Source organism: Haliotis asinina, chromosome 1 (genome assembly GCF_037392515.1).
Source record: "Haliotis asinina isolate JCU_RB_2024 chromosome 1, JCU_Hal_asi_v2, whole genome shotgun sequence".
Taxonomy (NCBI): domain Eukaryota; kingdom Metazoa; phylum Mollusca; class Gastropoda; order Lepetellida; family Haliotidae; genus Haliotis; species Haliotis asinina.
In genome coordinates this window covers 818,791-832,403 of record NC_090280.1, presented here as the reverse complement: position 1 = coordinate 832,403, position 13,613 = coordinate 818,791, and the positions used below count along the sequence as shown (strand labels likewise).

Below are 13,613 nucleotides of genomic sequence, written 5' to 3'. Positions count from 1 at the left end.
ATTGTCCTAGGGTTGATTTTAAGCTTGAGGTTGCACGCGCTGTGAGCGGCGCCTCTATACTTACCAGTTATGTGGCAGTGATCTCTCACCGAATCACCGTTAAGTGGTGAGTCACACACGTGACAGTTAGTGCTACTAGCGTGGGCTAGCCTGTCGGCTCGGGTCAGACGCATGGGAGCGATTTTATACAATGCATTCCTAATAATTTTTTCTTCCTCCTGCAAACACTTTAGAAACCTTTCAGCCGCGTCAGGCCCCCTATATACTACCGGAGCTTTCGTTTCCCCGTCACAACGGACGACAATGTATCCAAACGAACAGGCTTTATGCTCTTGTGTCTTGTGGGTGAAGCTACCACTGGGAGCCTCGCCGGCGGCAGCCACTAAGGCTTCGAAGTCGGCGTATATAATATAAGGTACAGACATTTGGTTCTTGTGGTTACTGAATTTTAGGATATTTTCACCTTCCTTAGGCATGTCGACTCGTATGGCCGTCTGCCCCACACCTTGGCAATCATCCCGGTGGGATTCTAATAAATCAGCTCGACTGAAACCGTGTAGGCATCGTACACAAAAGTGTTTTTCCCCAACGTGTTTCGACTGGTCGTGCAACAACCGGCTGAGATGTTTTATCCACGTGTAGTGATACTTTTCACCTCGCTGGATCATGAATATATTGATAACTTGGCGATCCTTCACCGGGCTGACCCTGTGTACTATTGTTGTGTTACCTTCGTGCCCAAAGACATTTATAGCCAGATTATTCTTTTTTTCTACTTTAGTGATCTGGGATATTGGGGTGGGTTCATCTATACCATCCCAATTAAGCCCATCGTCTTGGGGATAGCTAGAAAGCCTATCTGAATTCTTGCCAGCTGGAAATAAGGCTGACCTGATAGCTAACCTCAGGCAATCGTTTCCTCTATTCTTAACGTTTACTATGGCATGTTTGTTCCTATAGTAGGGAGGCAAGGCTAGGTATGACCCGCCTCTGAACGGCACGTAGTTAGCTATGTCTAGATAGACATTATCGATTTTATCTACAGCCCACCCGGACCCTAAGTGTGTGTAGCGTTCTAGGTATTCTCGTATCTGCTGAAAACTTGTATCGATTGATGCGTCAATGGTCTCTGCATGTGTGACGACCTCTTGTTTACCTCGGAAGTAAGGCTGAACATACTCAGTGGTACTCCCAACCTGCTTATCGAGCGACATTTTCACTGTGATCTGAAACTTGATACTTCCTAGGTTATTTAGTTCCTGGTTGACCTTATCAGCTATCAGAGGCTTGATATCTGTAATGTCTATGTTTCTATCAACGCGCATGCGCCAACCTCTCAAATAATTGCCTACGGCGTGCTCAGTGCGCACGAACTGTAGGTCAATAGCTCTATTCTGTCGTAATAATTCTACAAGCTGTGGTTTTCTCATACGGGAATACCTGCCTAAACCCAAATCGTGTGCCTCGGCTTTCAGTTGTTTTACAGTGGGAGGTTTTGCTACGGGGGCATGTGATAACAATGCGGTTAACCCGGCTCTCCCCAGGTTTGAATAACCCGTGTATCCAAGCTGTTTTGCTTGAGCTTTTAATTGTTTTACCGTAGGAGGGGCTTCTAAACCTAGTAATCTCAACAATGCTGACTTCCGCATTCGAGAATACCCGATGACACCTCTCTGTTTTGCGACCCGCTTGAGCTCGCTTACAGTAGACATCGTGTTTACACCTAAGAGAACCAATGTCTAATTGGTTCACAGTAAGGGGAGGTAACCCTTAAGTGGCTATCTTGAGCAGTCGCCTACGTTCTTTTATGTAGCCTTTTTTATTCTCGTAGATGAGTTGATGTCTGACTACGTTCGCTCCGTGAGCTTTACATAGACAGTAGTGCCCTTTAACCCCGATACCACACACAGAACACGTGTAGTTAGGACTTCCCATATGGAAACAACAGAACCCCTGATTCCTGCATTTCCTACCACAGGCCTCGGTCTTCCCCATAAGTATGTATTCGCATCGGTATGGAGCGGGTCTCATGTTTACTTATATAGGTATTTTAATTTAATTGCTTCGCAACCAACGCAGTAGCTGCTATACCCAACACTATGAAGCCCAGTTCACGATTCATTTGTCCCTTGGATGGTGTGTAGTACTGAGCGAGTGTGGGTTTATTTAGCGGTTCCAATTGTTTACCAGTTAGTAGGTAGTATTCTTTCATTGCTTCATCGACATCGTTGAATGTTTTAATGGCATGGTTTTCACGCTTGAGTTGTTCGTTAATAAAATCGATCCTCTGGAGGCGTTTTTTAACGTACTCGTCCTGTGCTCTTTGTAATTTCTCAGTAGCGAGATCGTGTCGCTTCCTTTCTTCCTGTATTTCAGCCGCGTGATCATCTCGTAGTTTCGAGAAGAGGAAATTACTCCCGGAAAATGCCAGGGCATTCACTAACGCCCCACCGACCATCATAGCTATCGTGGCCATCCCTATATTTATTTCATTATATTATCAGGTATTATTCCTTGTTTTACTAGGATGTCTTTTGTGGCCATCGCCATACCAAGGTTCATTATGAGCATACCCATATCCTGCAAGTTGAAATCTAGCTTGATAGTTGGTTGTTTAAGCACCATTTTAGTCAACCGAGCGTACCCTACGGCTAGACTGGCGACCACTGTGGCGTGGTATGCGTCGTTGACGAACGTTTTCCCCTCAGACATTATGTATATGATATAAAATATTAAAATTATAACATGATATGCGGATCTACAGTGGGGCCTGCCGGCGGCGTGGGGGTACCCCCAGAGTTTCCCTCACTGTGGGAGGGTACCCCCACGTATAACCATGTTATAACCACGGCAGCAGTTACGCCTACAGCCAACAACAATCGGGTTGGGTTGGTCACTTTATGTTGGTTACACCACCGTTTTTTACCGGCAGCTACTCTCTTAGGATTCTTCTGCCTGGTTACTGTTGGGGGTACCCCCACTGGGGTCACTGGTTCCTGTGAACCCACTGTTTCCACTGGTTCCTGTGCAGCATCCATCTATACTATTATTATTATTCTTTCTATCAAATTGACAATGTTTTGCCGTGATAATCGCCGCCGTCACTGGAGCCAACAACATACCATATTTGTGGTACAGCCCGCAGCTGATAGAGCTCACGGCGTGTTTGATAAAAGGGTCTTTCTCGAGGTCCTCCCACAGGTAAAGTCGGCGCTCTGGTGGAATGGGAAGGAAGTGTGATACAATACCGGTGTATATCTGGGTCATAGCCGATCCTATTGTCTTTGTCATTTCTGCTCCGAGCCGGGACTCGTATCTAGCGTACAGCTTATCGATTTCTTCGGCTGACATTTTGTGAATTTTATCCGGAGTGTAGTCTCCAAAGTAATGTTTGGCTTTGCCGCCAACAGCCAACGCCACCAGTTTCTCTCGCTTATCATCAGTGTGGGAACCCTCCACCTGTTCGAGCAATTCCTCACACTCCATCTTATAATATAACAAGTAAGATTTAGTTTTAACTATATAATACCCGATGCAGACAAAACACAGAGAAATGAAGGTTAAGTTGCACACGACAAACACTTCAAATATCATAGCTATACTTAGCATTTGCTTAGCTTTGCTTAGCTTTGCTTAGCTTTAGCTTAGCTTTGCTAAGCTTTGCTTAGCTTTGCTTAGCTTTAGCACACCCTATATGCTACTGGTTGGTCGGTCTTGAGCACGAGCTTTGCGTGTTTAGTTTCAGCGAGCTGTTTCTTCACCCGTTCCCGTTCTAATTTGCTCATCACATCGTTCTCTCTCAAACACTCCTCGAACGAATCCCTGTCCTTGCAGTGAAATAAGGCCACCCATCGCGTCTGCTCCCTGAGGTCTTTCAACACCGAGTTGAACTTCTGCGTTAGCACCCAGACGCTGTGATTTGCATGCCGGCCGGAGAAGGCCAGGTACGATAGCATGTCTCTCTTTTTTGTTATCTCGCGATTAGCGCTGCAGTCGTCCAGTATGAACAGCGTCGGTTCCCCTTTAAATTTCTCGTGAAGAGCTTTCAACCAGTCCTGCAGGCGTGTTCCAGGGTCGATTTTGTGTACGTCCGGGTCCGTCATCACCCAAGGTCGCGCGTACGTTTTATTCATGCTCAGAGTAGGGCACATGATAACGATGTTATCGAACACATCCTTGTAGTAACCCTCCAACATATCCAACACGAAAACGGTCTTCCCACAGCCAGTCTGCCCGCACACTATGGCGCAGTGTGGGTCAGTGGGTAGTTGTGGGTACCCCTGGGGGAGACCCCCACTAGTAGATGGCTTGCACGAATCTCCCATTGTCTATATTAAGTTGCGCGTCCATAATAACGTACAGATATAATTTCAACTTATCAGCGGTTTGAGCCTTCTTAGTAATCTGGATGGTTATCCCTTCGCTGCCGTTATCTATACGGCGCCCGCTACCGTGCAGTTTATCATCATCCGTGGATCGCATGTCCAACCATAGGGCGTACTTGGTGGTCAGGTATTCACCGATCTGCACGGAGCTTAGGTCCAGGTCCTTTGTTATGTAATCCCCCACTGGTAGCTTTTTTATCTCATCCCACTGCTGGTGTGGTCTCATACCATGACTGAACAGCTGGTTGGGCACGCCCTCGATGGTCACTTCCACCTTTTCAATCTCGGGGTTGAAAAACTTCTCGCTGTCCCTCTGGAATGGCTCGTAATCCTCCACGGGGACGACCAGGATACCTTTCATCGATCGCGCCGGCACGTTCAGGTTGATATTCCACACAGTGTCGCTCTTATCTCGCACGACTGATCTATGCCTCAGTACGCGATCGTATAGGATAGCCATCTTCCCAGAGTACTGGCTTCGAACCTGCCTGGCCAGCTCCGGGCTAGTGACCATGTCGAACTCCAGAGAGATGTTGTCTATGGTATAACTGGCCTCATCACCGTTCGGCGTACGCACTACTTTGCTATAGTCGTTAAACGTGAGCTCGTATTCGAGCCTATCACCCAGCGCGGCCTGGTAAAACGGCGCGTGTCCCGTGAGCAACTCGAAGTCGAGCGGCACGCAGAATCGATTCCCGTATGCTCGAGCGATGGCCTTTTCACCATCCGATAGCTTGTCTTGCTGGTCTGTCGTGAAGACGTACCCTATGCGCGCCCGGGTTGATTTGCTGATGCCCTGGTACACATCATTGACTCGTTCTCCATCGCTTTTCCAGAGATCCCTGTAGCAGTGAAACACGTCGCTGTCGTCGATGCTCAGCACCTCGTTACCGCTGATCTTGACGGTCGTTTTCTTGATGATAGCTCGACCCACGTTCCGCACTAGCTCGCGTTTGTCGTTGTCGGAGGTCAACGTGATATTAAACGCCAGTCGAACAGTGCCTGGTACAATGAGGTCATTCTCACCAAGGTTTGGAAATCTAACCAGCAGAGTTTGATTCTGGTCTATCAGCTGACATGGATCTTTTCATTCGTTGTGGGGCCTGTAAATGTATGACGGTTTGGGTTGTATGAACCATCTTTAGAACCGGCATGATATGTTCCGGACCTGTTGAAGTACACGAGAACTATACCGAGACCATGGTTCACACCAGGAAGGCGAAAGTCTTTATTCGTTGGAATCTCAAACTCCCCACAAATACGTTCATAAGCGCGTCTATCATAGGGGTTATTCGTCATACTCCACGCTTTATCTTGGGGAAGAGGAGCACTTATTTCCTTCAATATTCGTCTCGTTTGATAATAAATATGAAACAAAATAACCGCCTTACTCAGTTCGTCTATACCGTAGTCTGGTGTCACACCCGACCCTGTCGTCGCACACCACACAGCAAAGTTGAGTTGGTTCTGCCAAAACTGCATTGGGTTTTGATTCCAGTTTACCACCGCCTGCGCGTTATTAACGGACACGACATAGTTTTCAAAGATATCAATAAAGGTTGTTTTAAACCCCGTACCATCTGCATTCACCACGATTTTCAAGTGTGCTAAATCCATATTATAATATATAATTCATATATTATAATATGTACATAACACTTCCAGGAATAACGAGCGGTGAGGCCGTTCAGCTGACGCACGCGATCGATAACACGTCAGGTCAACTCGAAGTCGCACTCTGCGATATCACCTACCTACCGCAATGGACTAACATCAATATCAGCAACAATAAGCTGTTCGTCAGTGGAACTCGCAGTCAGATAACTGACGGCTACTACAGCGTGTGCTCTCTAAACGACGAGGTCTTCAAACCCCTGGGAGCCGAACTCAAGATGAACGACTCAAACGGCACAGTGGTGTTAATCAACAACGGAAGAAACCCTTTGAGGCTCGGCCGACCATTAGCGAGGATACTCGGTATGTCTCCTGACGAGATAAAACCAACAACAACCGTCACAGGCACGAAGTTACCCGACCTAGTACCGTACCGAGAGCTGTACATTCATCTCGATCAGGTGAGCACAATGTACAACATTCAAGGAGGTCACCCTTCCACTATACTGAGAGCAGTGCCGGTGAAAACTGAGAAATACAACGACGGTAGAACCGAGTCGTTTTCACCACGGCAGTATAAGAGATTAACCCAGGGCAACATGCCTGAGCTGACAATATCGGTGTTAGATATAAATCATAATCCTGTAAATATAGGATACCTCAGCTTAACGCTTCATGTAAAATGACCAGCGCACAAGGGCCCGGAGTGAAAAAATACGTCAATATCGGGATCTCCGACCTTGGAGACACGCGCGGTTTCGACGCTCCCGGAGTAGATGGTACATCGTACGCCTTGCAACTGAAAAACAACATTTACAAACGCGTTGAAATCCCCTCCGGTGGAACCCTAAGTGATATGATAGATACCACAAGAGCAACAGTCAACACTAAGTACGCCCTTGTCAACACCGGTGATAATAATTGGATAATATACCCATCGTTCGGGGGTAAACTGTTCGACTTAGACGATGTTGAGAGCACTACCGTCGCCCGAAACAAGCCATATATGCTCGTCTTCACCGAAGATGACAAGTGGGTGTTGTTACCCGATAACGACTGGTTTCTCAATATTAGACTCGTCTCCCCCTACGTGTTCACTGATAACAAAGACAACCACCTAAACAAAGTCGTGAACAATGGAACCCTGCTCGTGGCTTACGTCCCAACTCAGAGACGTAGCATAGTCGTCAGCCCAGTCAACACTATAGCAGCCCACATGCTATCGAGTAAACCAGCCATACAAAACGTGAAATTGCAGTTGGTGTCTGAATTCGAAGGTGTGGTCACTATACTAGAGGATCTACCGGCAAACTCAACACTGATCATCAAAGTCTACCTAGGGGAACCATCGGGGAATGATGTCGAGATCGTGAAGGGGATCAAACTCGGGTGGGTGAAACAACACCAGTATCAAGTTTGCAATGTTTACGTGCGGGTGGGTGTCGACTCCAAGACCAGTCTGCAGGGGGTCAACGTGATCGTGGAAAACAAGATATCACTAATCAATATCTTCCTGCCTGACAACATACACTTCATGGGTATGAAGTTAACCCCTGAATTATTATCAGAAAACCAGTTGGAAATTATATCGTAATAGTATAATAATGACCAGTCATCATCCCAACACTACGCTTAACGACCTAGGAGACACGGAGGGATTCGATCAGCCTGGTGAGGAAGATGAATTATATATCCTGCACTTCAAAGACAACGTGTACAGACGGGTGCCGTTATCAGATTTTAAAGAGCCCAAATGGCTGATCAACTTAACACTCACCTCACCTTATATCACAATAGACGAAAATGCGTGGATCTCTAAGATTAGGAACAACGGCATCTGGGTCGGGGATTTCATTCCGTATGGGAAATTATACATGAGAACTATTATTAACGAAAAAATAAGGTTAATAACTATAGTAAAAAATAAATTAACATTTAGCAATAATACTTATAGCATTGTTGATAGAATATTAAACCCTTTCACACTCATCATAGAAGTCTTATTTAAAAAATTAGACAATGAAAACACCTCAAGAGTACACCAAATTTTACCCGGGGTGTCAATACACTGGGTTGACGAACACCTAGGTCAATATTGTCGTATTGTTATGCAACAGGAAATCCCCTTGGGTCATATAAACCACTTAATAAGCCTCAGTGGGGTTTTTATTACAACAGGAAATTATATTAAACTCTCACCTATTACCATAACTGATGGTCTAGATCTTGTAGACTTCAAATTCATTAATAGACTTTTAACTGAACCCCAATTAAAATATCTTTCAAAATATATATTATAGGATGGGTCTGTACCCAGTCGTAGAGGAAGTAGCGAAGACGCTGGAAACCGTAGATGGGTTCCGCTTGAGGCAGTTATGTGATGTGAAACGCCAACTAGAACAAGACTGTGACACGCGGAAAGCACTATGTAAAAAGTACCATAGAGCTTTCAATATCGTGGACGGGGCTGACACTACCCTTATGGTAACCAGCATGGGACTAGGTGCGGCAGGCGTTGGGTTGTTAGCTACCATCGTGGCCGCACCTATAGTGCTAGGTATTGAAATAACGGCAGGGGTGGCAGGGTTAGCAGGATTGGCGCTTAAGTTAGTATCACGCAGACTTAATCGTAAGGCATTGAAACACGACGAGATCAGGGTTCTGGCCGAAGCAAAGCTGAACACAGTGAGTGAGCGTATTTCCACGGCACTCTCTGATAGTAAGATCTCAGAAGAGGAGTTTCGTTCAATCCTCTCTGAACTCAAAAAATATAACGGAATGAAACAAGATATTCGGTCCAAGTCTCGTAAGTCTGCTATCAGCGAGGACGAGAAAAAAAAGTACATAGAACAGGGGATACAAAAAGCCCAGCAAGCCTTTATTATGAACACCAAAGAGATCGTAGGCGGTTCACGTTAAACTGTTTCATCGATATAAACGTGACATAGGCCCCAACTTTTTATAGTGTGAGGTATCTATACCAGCCGGGGGAACACGAGGGCGATAGCCGTAAGCGAGCCACCGATCCTATATGGTCAGTCAAAACTTACAACATAGATAAAGTGGATATGAAAGCCGACGAACCTAACTTGTACTACTTGAGGGGTGGGCCGGGTAGGGGGTTTGTAAGAGAAGAATTATTGATCGTACCGTACGGCACAGTGTTACCTCCTACCAAGGCACAGTAATTACCGCCAACTTTTTTGTAGTAGGGGTAATAGTAGCAAGAGCTAAGGGCCCCACCAACGTCTTATTTAGTAAATAAGGCGTTGTAGAGACATTTCTTGAAAGTGAGCCAGAACTATCATTCCCTATACTACTATGTGACAGGAGAAAATACAATGTATTTTATACCATGATAGGACAATATATAGTGTATGTCATACCACAGCAGTTATGAAAATATCAAACTCTGAACTGATGCGTAACTATTTTACTATTATTAAAAGGCATAACTTTTTCTATTGTTTTCTTAAGAGCATAAAAGCAGCATACAGTGTTTCACAGAATATACTGAAGTTAGATGAATGAAATACTTATCAGAAAGAATATTTCAGTCCAGTAGTATGTGAAGATGTGTGTGGTGCTTTGTGTGTCATGTCTGTTGGACACCTGAGTGTATGTGATCTCTGTTGGACATCTCAGTATGTGTGATGTCTGTTTGGCACATCAGAGTGTGTGATGTCTGCTAGGCACATCAGAGTGTGTGATGTCTGCTAGGCACATTGGAGTGTGTGATGTCTATTGGATGTCTGAATGTGTGTGATACTTGTCGGCCACCTCAGTGGGTAAGGGCTCCAGATAAGGGCTCCAGATAAGGGCCTTATTGGCATATGTACAGATAAAAAATATGCACAATAGGATCAAAATTAGAAAATGTAGCAGATATGCACCACAACAATTGTGTACCATCTTAGAATCACTTACAAGTATATTTACCTCAGTGAGTGTGCTATCTGTCAGACACTTCTGTTGGACAGTGAGGAGACAGCACAATGTGTGGCTGATGTCTGTGTCTAAGTCTGGGATAATCAGGTGATTGTGTCTCTTACAGGACAGTGGGCAGCTGTCAGACAACGCAATATGTGGTGACCCGACAGTTTCCTCTATAGTTGGGAGCAAGAAGGACAAGACTTGCCTGGTATGCGGAGATCGTGCTCTTGGCTACAACTTCAACGCCATTTCTTGCGAGTCCTGCAAGGCTTTCTTCCGGAGGAATGCACACAAGGTGAGATAGTATAACTTGACACACGAGAGAATGACACATGAAGTGAGAGAGTGACTTGGCATACCAAGGGAGAGAGAGAGTGACTTGACACACCAAGGGAGAGATTGACTTCACACACCAAGCGGAAGAGTGAGAGAGTGACTTGGCACACCAAGGGAGAGAGTGACTTGACACACCAAGTGTAAGAGTGACTTGACATACTTGGAGAGAGTGACTTGATGCACCAAGCGAGAGAGTGACTTGATACACCAAGTAAGAAAGTGACTTAATACATCAAGTGAGGGGGTGACTTGACACACTGTGAGAGAGTGACTTGACGCACTCTGAGAGAGTGACTTGACAGAGTGACTTGACGCACCAAGCGAGAGAGTGACTTGACACACTGTGAGAGAGTGACTTGACACACTGTGAGAGAGTGACTTGACGCACCAAGCGAGAGAGTGACTTGACACATCAAGTGAGAGGGTGACTTGACACACTGTGAGAGAGTGACTTGACGCACCAAGCGAGAGAATGACTTGACACACTGTGAGAAAGTGACTTGACACACTGTGAGAGGGTGACTTGACACACTGTGAGAGAGTGACTTGACACATCAAGGGAGAGGGTGACTTGACACACTGTGAGAAAGTGACTTGAAGCACCGTGAGAGAGTGACTTGAGGCACTGTGAGAAAGTGACTTGACACACTGTGAGAGAGTGACTTGACACACTGTGAGAGAGTGACTTGACGCACCAAGCGAGAGAGTGACTTGACACATGAAGCGAGAGAGTGACTTGACACACTGTGAGAGAGTGACTTGACACATTGTGAGAGAGTGACTTGACACATGAAGTGAGAGAGTGACTTGATGTACCAAGCGAGAGAGTGACTTGATACAACAAGATGATTTTCAATGGTAACTAAAGTTGTTGCTATTGCAGACAATCCGTGGTCGCTGTGAGGGCAAGTGTGACGTCAACATTGAGTCCCGGTCCTTCTGTAAGCGTTGTCGTTTGGCCAAGTGCTACACTGTTGGGATGAGGAAGGACATGATACTGAGTAAGTCAGATGTTGGGATGAGGAAGGACATGATACTGAGTAAGTCAGATGTTGGGATGAGGAAGGACATGATACTGAGTAAGTCAGATGTTGGGATGAAGAAGGACATGATACTGAGTAAGTCAGATGTTGGGATGAGGAAGGGCATGATACTGCGTAAGTCAGATGTTGGGATGAGGAAGGACATGATACTGCGTAAGTCAGATGTTGGGATGAGGAAGGACATGATACTGAGTAAGTCAGATGTTGGGATGAGGAAGGACATGATACTGCGTAAGTCAGATGTTTGGATGAGGCAGGACATGATACTGAGTAAGTTAGATGTTGGGATGAAGAAGGACATGATACTGCGTAAGTCAGATGTTGGGATGAGGAAGGACATGATACTGAGTAAGTCAGATGTTGGGATGAGGAAGGACATGACACTGAGTAAGTCAGATGTTGGGATGAGGAAGGACATGATACTGCGTAAGTCAGATGTTGGGATGAGGAAGGACATGATACTGAGTAAGTCAGATGTTGGGATGAGGAAGGACATGATACTGAGTAAGTCAGATGTTGGGATGAGGAAGGACATGATACTGAGTAAGTCAGATGTTGGGATGAGGAAGGACATGATACTGCGTAAGTCAGATGTTGGGATGAGGAAGGACATGATACTGCGTAAGTCAGATGTTGGGATGAGGAAGGACATGATACTGCGTAAGTCAGATGTTGGGATGAGGAAGGACATGATACTGAGTAAGTCAGATGTTGGGATGAGGAAGGACATGATACTGAGTAAGTCAGATGTTGGGATGAAGAAGGACATGATACTGAGTAAGTCAGATGTTGGGATGAGGAAGGACATGATACTGCGTAAGTCAGATGTTGGGATGAGGAAGGACATGATACTGAGTAAGTCAGATGTTGGGATGAGGAAGGACATGATACTGAGTAAGTCAGATGTTGGGATGAGGAAGGACATGATACTGAGTAAGTCAGATGTTGGGATGAGGAAGGACATGATACTGAGTAAGTCACATGTTGGGATGAAGAAGGACATGATACTGCGTAAGTGAGATTTTGGGATGAGGAAGGACATGATACTGCGTAAGTCAGATGTTGGGATGAGGAAGGACATGATACTGAGTAAGTCAGATGTTGGGATGAGGAAGGACATGATACTGCGTAAGTCAGATGTTGGGATGAGGAAGGACATGATACTGCGTAAGTCAGATGTTGGGATGAGGAAGGACATGATACTGCGTAAGTCAGATGTTGGGATGAGGAAGGACATGATACTGAGTAAGTCAGATGTTGGGATGAGGAAGGACATGATACTGAGTAAGTCAGATGTTGGGATGAAGAAGGACATGATACTGAGTAAGTCAGATGTTGGGATGAGGAAGGACATGATACTGCGTAAGTCAGATGTTGGGATGAGGAAGGACATGATACTGAGTAAGTCAGATGTTGGGATGAGGAAGGACATGATACTGAGTAAGTCAGATGTTGGGATGAGGAAGGACATGATACTGAGTAAGTCAGATGTTGGGATGAGGAAGGACATGATACTGAGTAAGTCACATGTTGGGATGAAGAAGGACATGATACTGCGTAAGTGAGATTTTGGGATGAGGAAGGACATGATACTGCGTAAGTCAGATGTTGGGATGAGGAAGGACATGATACTGAGTAAGTCAGATGTTGGGATGAGGAAGGACATAATACTGAGTAAGTCAGATGTTTGGTACAATCTTTTGATATCATAACTATATTTCATAAACTGTTATATTTACATGCATATCACACATTTTCTGTCGTTAATCCGCCACTGCTGTGGAAGCAATCACAAAGTTTCACTGGACATGACGTCATATGTTTTTGATCCTTTCGTTGGCTGAATGTTTTAGCAATGTCATGATAGTACTGCATGCCCAATGTTTCAAAAACTCCTACTGTAGTGTCAGACATTTCAAATTGCAGAGATAATAAAGAATTTCCCTTTCTGATTAGCTCCAAAACAGTTTTAACTGTAGCCTGGAACAAAACACCTGCAGAAGAATGTCATGTCCCGTGTCATTTATCGTGGTGAGTGCCGTATGAGACAGAATGTTCTACCATTCCCGTCCAGCAGCAGTATCTAGAACCTTATATTTTCACTGTCGTTAATTGGCCTTTTTTGCGTGGATAGCCTTCTATAGACAAAATACTTTAAATGGCACTAGTGTCTGTCTGGAAATGAAATTTGCAGTTCATTGCTGATTTTACATAACCAATTTTGCGATTTTGGCGGTGCCATAAAAATGAATCAGTCATGGTCACATGATTTGTCAGCTAGGCAGGTGAAACATTAATGGCA

At 45.2% G+C, this 13,613-nt stretch overlaps 1 protein-coding gene across 2 annotated transcripts in view; it reads left to right on the top strand.

Annotated features, from left to right (window-relative positions):
* LOC137286186 (thyroid hormone receptor beta-like) overlaps nucleotides 1–13,613 on the top strand; it is a 59,872-nt gene that overhangs the window by 39,375 nt on the left and 6,884 nt on the right. For both annotated transcript variants that reach the window (XM_067817901.1, XM_067817892.1), the window contains exons 2-3: nucleotides 10,054–10,227; nucleotides 11,152–11,269. In XM_067817901.1, the coding sequence (XP_067674002.1) occupies nucleotides 10,054–10,227; nucleotides 11,152–11,269 (292 nt within the window). The remainder of the gene's footprint in view (nucleotides 1–10,053; nucleotides 10,228–11,151; nucleotides 11,270–13,613) is intronic.